At 47.8% G+C, this 8,786-nt stretch overlaps 1 protein-coding gene and 1 long non-coding RNA gene across 4 annotated transcripts in view; both read left to right on the top strand.

The window, feature by feature from the left end:
• Positions 1–8,079, top strand: part of LOC107613351 (L10-interacting MYB domain-containing protein-like) — an 18,555-nt gene extending 10,476 nt beyond the window's left edge. Inside the window, exons 1-3 of one of the 3 annotated variants that reach the window (XM_021110140.1) lie at positions 6,426–6,764; positions 6,859–7,217; positions 7,296–7,504. In XM_021110140.1, coding sequence (XP_020965799.1) covers positions 6,867–7,217; positions 7,296–7,319 — 375 coding nt within the window. In that variant the 5' untranslated portion in view covers positions 6,426–6,764; positions 6,859–6,866 and the 3' untranslated portion in view covers positions 7,320–7,504. Of the gene's footprint in view, positions 1–6,425; positions 6,765–6,858; positions 7,218–7,295 lie in introns of those variants that run through there. The other 2 variants (XM_021110139.1, XM_021110138.1) reach the window with 2 other exon arrangements.
• Positions 780–8,786, top strand: part of LOC110266135 — a 10,773-nt gene continuing 2,766 nt past the window's right edge. Inside the window, exons 1-2 of the long non-coding RNA XR_002353119.1 lie at positions 780–792; positions 5,720–5,726. This is a non-coding gene — a long non-coding RNA (uncharacterized LOC110266135). The remainder of the gene's footprint in view (positions 793–5,719; positions 5,727–8,786) is intronic.

Consider the following 8,786-nt stretch of genomic DNA (forward strand, 5'->3'; position numbering starts at 1 on the left):
TCCACATGAACTTCCGACAGTTGGAGAACGATATCGTAGCCAGTGGTTCAGCCTCCACCCATTTGGTGTAGTAGTCGATGGCGACAATGAGGTATTTGACTTGTCCTGGGCCGACCGGGAAAGGCCCCAGGAGGTCGACTCCCCACTGTGCGAAAGGTCGAGTGGTCGTCAGAGAGTTTAGCTCGGAGGCCGGTGCCTTGTGGAAGTTGGCGTTTTGTTGACACTTTATGCATTTTTTAACAAATTCCTTTGAGTCCTTCATCATTGTCGGCCAGTAGTATCCTGCTCGGATGAGCTTCCTTGCTAGGGCTTTGCCCCCGATGTGGTGTCCGCAACACCCCTCGTGGACTTCTCTAAGCACATAGTCCGTCTGGTCGGGGTGCAAACACTTCAATAGGGGCTGGCTGAGTCCTTTTTTGAATAGTTGTCCCTGTATGATTGCGTATCTAGCTGCCTCTCTTCTTAAGGCTTTGGCTGCTTTCTCATCTTCCGGTAACTTGCCGAGTTCCAGGAAGTTGGTGATGGGGTCTAGCCATGAGGGGCTCGACTTCGTCAAGTGAAGGGCGACCGTCGGTTCCTTCACCATGCCTTGGATAAGGGACCGGTTACCCGACCCTGGCTTTGTGCTCGCCAGCTTGGATAGGAGGTCCGCCCGTGTGTTCCTTTCTCTTGGGACGTGTTGGACGATGACCTCCTGGAACTAACTCGTTATTTCTTTAACCTTTTCCAAGTATTTTTGCAGGAGGGGGTCCCGGGCTTGGTAGCTTCCGTTCACCTGCGAGGTGACAACTTGTGAGTCGCTACATACTTCGACCTTTGTCGCTCCGACTTCCCGAGCTAATGTTAGTCCACCCAAGAGAGCTTCATATTCCGCTTGGTTGTTCGACACTGGAAACTCGAACTTAGTCGATTGTTCATAGATGACCCCTGCTGGGCTTTCTAGGATGACCCCTGCTCCCCCGGACGTTTGGTTGGAGGCCCCGTCAACGTGGAGCCTCCACCGTGTGCCCGTTTCCTCTGGAGGGTCCCCCGTCACTTCAACCAGAAAGTCTGCCATTGCCTGAGCTTTGATCGCGTGTCGGGGTTCATACTGTAGGTCGTATTGGGAGAGCTCGATGGCCCAGGTCATCATCCTACCGGCCAAGTCAGGCTTTTGCAGTACTTGGCGAATCGCCTGGTCCGTCCTCACTACTATACGATGGCTCTGGAAGTATTGTCTTAACCTTCGGGAGGAGACTAGGAGCGCCAGCGCCAGTTTTTCCAGCTTGCTGTATTTCAGTTCTGGTCCTTGGAGGACCCTGCTAACGAAATAAACGGGTTGTTGGGTCTTTCCCTCTTCTCTGACGAGCACCGTGGCCATTGCTTCCTCGATCACCGATAGGTAGAGATAGAGCAGTTCTCCGGCCCTGGGTTTTCTGAGAACTGGTGGTACCGCTAAAATCTGCTTGAAGTGGTTGAATGCCTCCTCGCATGCTGGGGTCCATTCGAACGTCATTCCTTTTTTCATTAGATTGAAGAAGGGTAGGGCTCTTGCTGCTGATGCGCCGAGGAATCGGGACAAAGCCGTTAACCTCCCGGCAAGTCGTTGGACGTCTTTGATACAGCCCGGGCTCTTCATCTGGAGAACTGCCTGACACTTCTCGGGGTTGGCTTCCACCCCTCTTTGAGTAATCATGAATCCCAAGAACTTACCGGCCTCCATGGCAAACGCGCACTTGAGCGGATTAAGCCTCATGCCGTGTTGCCGGAGGGACGAAAAATCACCATCAAGGTCGCTAAGGAGGTCGTCGGGTCGTGTAGTCTTCGCGAGTATGTCATCCACGTAGACTTCTACTGTTTTGCCTATGAGTTCACTGATTATCTTATTCATCAGCCTTTGGTACGTGGCCCCAGCGTTTTTCAAACCGAAAGGCATCACCCTGTAACAATAGATTCCTCCTGGTGTTATGAACGCCGTTTTTTCTTCATCAGGTCGGTGCATCGGTATTTGATTGTATCCTGAGTAGGCATCCATGAAGCTCAGATACCGGTACCCCGCCGCTGCGTCAACGAGTGCGTCAATGTTAGGTAGAGGGTAGCAATCCTTGGGACACGCCTTGTTGAGGTCAGAGTAGTCTACGCACATTCTCCACCTCCCATTGTGCTTTTTGACCAGGACCACGTTTGACAACCAAGTCGAGTAGTCCAGTTCTCGGATGAATCCTGCTTCTAGGAGGCTGGCCGTTTGCTTGGCTACCTCCTCTGCTCTTTCTTGCGACATTTTTCTCTTCCTCTGGGCCACTGGCTTGGTTCCCGCCTTGACGGCCAGATGATGCGATATGAGCTGGGGATCTATCCCGGGCATATCGGTAGGCGTCTAGGCAAAGAGGTCGGCATTAGCCCTGATCATTTCCATCAATGGCTCCTTCATTTCGTGGGGGAGGTTCCTATTTATGAATGTGAACTTATCGTCCTCCTCGCCGACCCTGAACTTTTCCAAGTCCCCTTCTGGCTCTGGTCTAGGTTTGTCGTCTATTCTGGCGTCTAGGTCAGCCAGGAAGACCCCAGACGCTTCTTTGGATTTTTTCCTGAGAGAGAGGCTGGCGTGGTCGCAAGCGACTGCCGTTTCTAAGTCGCCTTTGATGGATCCTACCGATCCGTCATCAGTGACAAACTTCATCACCAGCAGCTTTGTGCTAATGGCGGCCCCCAGGTCGTTAATGGTTTTTCTCCCCAGGATGATGTTATAAGCCGTGGAGTCTCGTAATATTACGAAGTCTGCCATGACTGTTCGTCACTTTTGCCCCTGTCCCATAGAGGTCGGGAGTGAGATGATTCCATCTGGCTTGATGAAGTGGTCCCCCAACCCTACCACACCGTGCTGGTGGGTCGTCAGGTCGGCATCCCTTAGTCCCAGGGCATCGAAAACGTTTCGAAACATGATGTTTGAGTCTGCCCCCGTATCTACTAGGATTCGTTTGACGAGGCCCGTTCCGACCCTGGCCGTGATGACCATGGGCAGACTTTTCGGTGCCTCGTCAAACCATTGGTCCTCTGGGCCGAAGGAGATGGGTGGGATACCTCGGAAACTTCTACCTGTCGAGGTGGAGACCGCTAGGACCTTGGCATCTTTTTTCTGTGCTGACTTTGAGCTTGGGGCGGTATTCCTGGCCGTTACCACGTTTACCACCGTAAGGCCGTGGTCGTCACCCTCTGGTTCCTGTCGTTGCCTTGTTGGCCGGGATCTATCTTTGCTATCGTGGTCCCGATTACGTCTCCTTGGTTCCCGTATAAGATGGGAGAAGTCGGCAAGTTTCCCATCCCTGATAGCTTGCTCCAGGGCGTCTTTTAGGTCGAAGCAGTCTTGAGTCTTGTGTCCGTAGCCCTTGTGGTACTCGCAGTAGAGGTTCTTGTTTCCTCCCGTCCTGTCCTTCAGAGGTTGGGGCTTTGACAGTATCCCCTTTTCCGCTATCTGTTGGTAAACTTCGCTGATTGGTGCTGTGAGGGGGTATAATTGGTGAACTTCCCAACTCGGGGGAACGGTTTGGGTGTTTTACCCGGACCGCCGTCCCTGGCGTGTTCCTTTGGTCTTTCTCTGCCTTCATAGTGCCGGGCTTGGTTGTAGGCGGGCTGCCGCTTATTGGCAGCCACGACCCGGCTGACTTCTTCGTCATTGATGTATTCTTTGGCCACGCACTGGATCTCTTGCATTGTCCAAACGGGCTTTGTGGTAAGGTGTTTCCTGAAGTCCTCATTCGAGAGCCCGTTCGTCAAGCATAGACTTGCCACCGAGTCCGTTAGACCGTCAATTTCCAGGCACTCGTCATTGAAACGGTCCAGGTATTTCCTGGTCGGCTCTCCGGGTCTCTGTGTCACCCCTAGCAAATTGATTGGGTGTTTGGCTTTGACAATCCTGGTCGTGAATTGAGCCAAGAAGGCGTGGCTGATGTCGGAGAATCGAGTCACCGAGCCCTGCGGGAGGTTGTTGAACCACCGTATCGCCGGGCCCGCCAAGGTGACCGGGAAGGCGCAACATCTGACCTCGTCTCCTACCCCTTCCAGGTTCATTCTGGCCTCGAAGGCCGTCAAGTGTTCCAGGGGATCTTGTGTTCCATCATACTTCATGTCTGTTGGCTTGTCGAAGTGTTTCGGCAGCCGGACCTCGAGTACGGAACGGTGGAAAGGGGTCGCTCCTATTATCACTGGTCCCCGGGTAGTTCTCCCCGGCTCGTCATTCTCCCGACGACCGTCCTCTTCGCCTCTGTTCGACGCCCGCTGTCTCTCGTGTCGGGCGTAAATGATGGGGTCTCGACTTCTTCTTCTGGCTCGCCCCCGTCCCCCCGTGCTCTCCGACTCGTATTGGGGGCTGGGTGAGCGCCTCGAGCGGCTCCTTGAACGGGAACGGGTGGGGCTTCGTTCCGGGGTGCGTTGGTCGCGTTCTCTTTCGACTAGCCGGCATTCTAAGTCTTGCATCCTATGGCGCAACTCTTGCATTATCCTGGCGTGGTTGTCGCCAGTTCCTCCGAAGGGGCGTCTTTCGTGAGTCTGCGTCGCGTCCCTCGGAGGCGACCTCTGCCGTTGTCGGGCTTCTGTCAAAACGGCGCCTCCCCCAAGCACGGGAGGCGCGGCCTCGCTGCCAGTCCCAGTCTGGACTAGTACGAAGTCCATGGACGATCCCCACAGATGGCGCCAATGTTCGGTAGGTCGGTTACCGGACGGTTCGGGTCAGGATCCAGGGTGAAGGAAAGGGCTCGTCTAGTCACGGTTTTCCAGTCCGGGGCTGGCGAGGTCCCGAGCACGTCGTGTGAGAGAAGAGGGGGGGGCCACCTGCAAAGACACTCCGACCCTCTTGTCAGTGAGTGGGCAGGCGAAAAGTAGGAGGGTGATATGTGACGTACCTTGGGGGAAGGGTAGGTCCTTCCCCATTTATACCGTGTCAGAGGTGGGTCCTGCAAGGACAGGCCCACCCTTTTCGAAACCTCCCTTGCACAGCTGTAGCGAAGCTGTCAAGGAACCGGGTCGGTGAAGGGGTGTCTTGTTCTAACCGTTCGGGTCGGGTGGTGCCCGGGTTGGGCCGGTCCATATTCAGTTTGGGTCAGGCCGTAACAGTGCCCCCCGACATGCCAGCAACGACCGTAGGGTTCGTTGGTGGCGTGTCATCTCTCCTTTTGTGCGTTGTCGCCAGGTCGGCCGCCCGTGGGGGGGGGAGACGTGCCTCTTGCGCGCGTCTCTTCGTTGTTGGAGTGACCGCTTGTCGCCTCGTTCTTCGCGTGGAGCATTAAATGCTCATAATGGGCTGGAAAATTCTGTATGTAAAGACTGTTTTGCCCCCAGGTCTTTCGCGCTTCTTGGGTGGCAGTTTTAAACAGTTTTGCTTTGTTCTTTCCCTTTACATTTTTGCTCCTACTATCTCCCTGCTATCTCCTTCTTCTTCACCCAGAAACTCTCAAAGCTTCGTTCTAGCATCCTTGCGCATCTTTCCTTCTTCCTTCTCAGTTTTCGTAACAGATTCAGGTAATCTTTGCTCCTTTCTGTTTTCCGCTTTATTGTCATGCGTTTGCTGCTTGCATTTGCTCCATGTTCTTGCTGCTTTGTTTGATTTTTGTTGCTAGATGGTTTTCTAGTGCTAAGTAGATGCGTTAGGGGAGGGGTACCATTCCAGGGTAGACTTTTAGGTAGCTTGCATGATAGATAGCTTTTAGCCATGTTTGATCTTGACTGTTGAATAGGATGGACATAGTTTCTGGGTTTTCCCGGACTCCTGACCTCATAGACTAATTTATATACATGTCAGTCCTGGGCCCCTCTGGAGGTCAGACCCATATTTCCAGGGACGCTGTCCCATAGCTGTGTGTGAGCTGTATGGGACGCGTGTTAGAGAGGTTGAAGGGCGCGTAGCCGGGCCGGGTGGAGCTTGGGTCGAGTTGACCCGCAGGAGTCCTGGGCTGGGCCGTAACAGAAATAATTACAAAATTGTTATGTTAATATGTCAATATACTTTTTAAACAAGGACTGCATTGGAGCTATAGATGGAACTCATAGCCGTGTGAAGGTATCAAGGGCGGAATCCCCTCGTTTTCGGGGAAGAAAAGATCACCCCACACAAAATGTTTTTGCTGCCTGTGGGTTTGATATGAAATTTACTTATGTTTTGTCTGGTTGGGAAAGAAATGCCTCTGACTCAAGAATTTTGAAAGATGCTTTAAGTAGGGAACATCCATTTCGAATACCCGAAGGTCTGTGCTAGTGTTATTTACGAAATTGTCTATATAAAGTTAAATTCATAGTCAAAGTATGCAATTCTTTAATTTTTGTGTGTAACTGGTGTAGGAAAATACTATTTAGGCGATGCTGGATTTATGCTAAAGCCTGGGATACTGACACCATATAGAGGTGTTCAGTATCACTTGAAAGAGTATTCAGTACGAGAGCCACAAAATCCCAAAGAATTATTCAACCACCGACATTCTTCATTAAGAAATGTCATCGAAAGATGTTTTGGAGTTTTAAAGAAAAGATTCCCAATTATAGCCGGTGACACAGAACCTTATTATTCATTTGAAACTATGCGAGACATTTTTTTGGCATGTTGCATACTGCATAACTTTTTAATGGGTGTCGATGTTGATCAGTCTATAATTGATGCGGTTGATCGAGAATTGCTACAAGAACAAAGCATAGATAGATCACAATCAAATCAACCACGTGATGAGGAATATAGGCATGCATCGTTGTTAAGAGATAACATTGCATTCGAAATGTGGAATGTGTATCAATCATTATAGGTGATTATGTTTCTTATATGTGAATATGGATATATATGTATGTATAGTTTTCACTCAGAAGTGTTTGATTGGATTTTTTATGGGATTGTTACAGGTTACGTAATGCCGAATAAGGGAAATAAAACAGCAGAAGCCAATCAACCTTCGAAAGACAACTTAAGATGGTTTGATGATATGGATGAAGTTTTGCTAAATGCATTAGCAGAGGAAGCATCGAAAGGTAATAGGCATGATGGCTCGTGGACAACTGAAGCATATGCCAATGTTGTCAAGACTTTGAGCATAGCAATAGGCCCTCACATAACAAAGAATCACATAAAGAATAGAATGAAGACATTGAAAGATCATTTTGCTGAGGCATATGACTTATTTCATCACTTAAGTAGATTTGCATGGAATCCTGTAACTAGAAAGTTTGAAGCTGAAGAGGAAGTGTGGCAAGACTTCATTAAGGTATCTTAAACTTTGCTTTTATTACTTATACTATTGATGAAGTTAGTCAACGAATAATTTCAACACTTGTTTATGTAGGAGAAACCACAAGCAGAAAAATAGAAAAAAAATGCAAATTAAGCATTATGATACTTTGAAGGAGTTGTTCGGAGCTGATAGAGCTACTGGTAAAGGGGCTGCTACGTCACGAGAAAGGATTCAAGAAATTGATAGAGATCACATTGATTTGAATGACTCATTTGAAAACATTGGATTTTCTGACAAAGATGTTAGTAGGGGACATGATACTCCAACGTTTTCTGCTAATTTAGATTCACCAAGTGCTCCTCATAGTCAACCAAATCAATTAGGTGGGACTTCGACGTCAAGAGGAACAAAGCGTAAGTCTCCTATGAATGATTTTTTAGAGGCACAATATGAGAAAGTTGCTTTGGAAATTACTACCATGGCCGATGCTGTCAAAGAGGGTACTTATCTATCTACTAAGCTACATGACGTAGCTCAGAGGCAGGTTGAATCAGCTGAGAGACAAGCTTCTGTGGCTGAAAGGCAAGTTTCGGTTGTCGAAAAGCAAGTCTCGTTAATTGAAAGACAAGTTGCAATTGCTGAAAAAGGGTTGGCTATTATGCAACAAAGTAGGCCTCGCCTTTATAGCGAATCAGATGTATGGGATATGTTGACTGACTTGGGTCTGATAGGTTCAGCTTGGATGCAGTGTTATCAGTTTTTATGTGAAAATGAGCAGAAAAAGCGCCAAATTTTTGGGATCCCACCTGAAATGCGATTGGATGCTCTTTTTCATTTCATGACAGCTGCAGGTGTTCGCTTGGGAGATATGGTACTTTCTTAAAACATTAACCATTACAGGTATAACTTTTATACGCACTTAATTTCTTCATCATTTGAGGTTATTGCTTTCATTAATTGATTATGGGTTTCTGAGTGTCATATACTATGGGTATATCTTCATGTATTTAAAGAACTCTATCATTTTCTGCTTTATTAATGTTAACCATGGTTGGAAATAAATCACTTTATGTATATATACTTTGAGATTGACTGGTTGTTTAAATAGAAAAATATCGATAAAATAGATTATCATGATCAACTATGATCTTTGAATTAATTTGTCTTTATTGTATATGCTCGTGCAGGAATCATAACTTGAAGATGTTTAGGAACAACAAGTACACTGCTTAGTACCAGTAAAAATCGATCCTGTGTTAATAATTTTGACTCGGAGAAACTCTGTTTTTTTGAAGTAGATGGGTACATATGGCTCAAGCAATGTAGAATTGATTTTTTGGAAGTAGGCGATGTCGCTGACCATCAAAAATTACCCTTTTGAAAAGTGTTGTCTGATGATAAAATAGTACTCTCTAGGAGTTCTTTTGGTTATTACTTTTTTGGCATTTTATTATATGTTTATAAAAATTGTATATGATTTTTTGTCGCACTTACTTGGAAAGAAATGCTACCAACTTTTGATAATATTTTATTTTGCAAATACAATTTAGTGAAACGTTTTTTTAAATATGTAAGGAAATTAATAATGTAAAGTATGAGTAG

This window comes from Arachis ipaensis, chromosome B08, assembly GCF_000816755.2.
Source record: "Arachis ipaensis cultivar K30076 chromosome B08, Araip1.1, whole genome shotgun sequence".
NCBI classification, from domain to species: domain Eukaryota; kingdom Viridiplantae; phylum Streptophyta; class Magnoliopsida; order Fabales; family Fabaceae; genus Arachis; species Arachis ipaensis.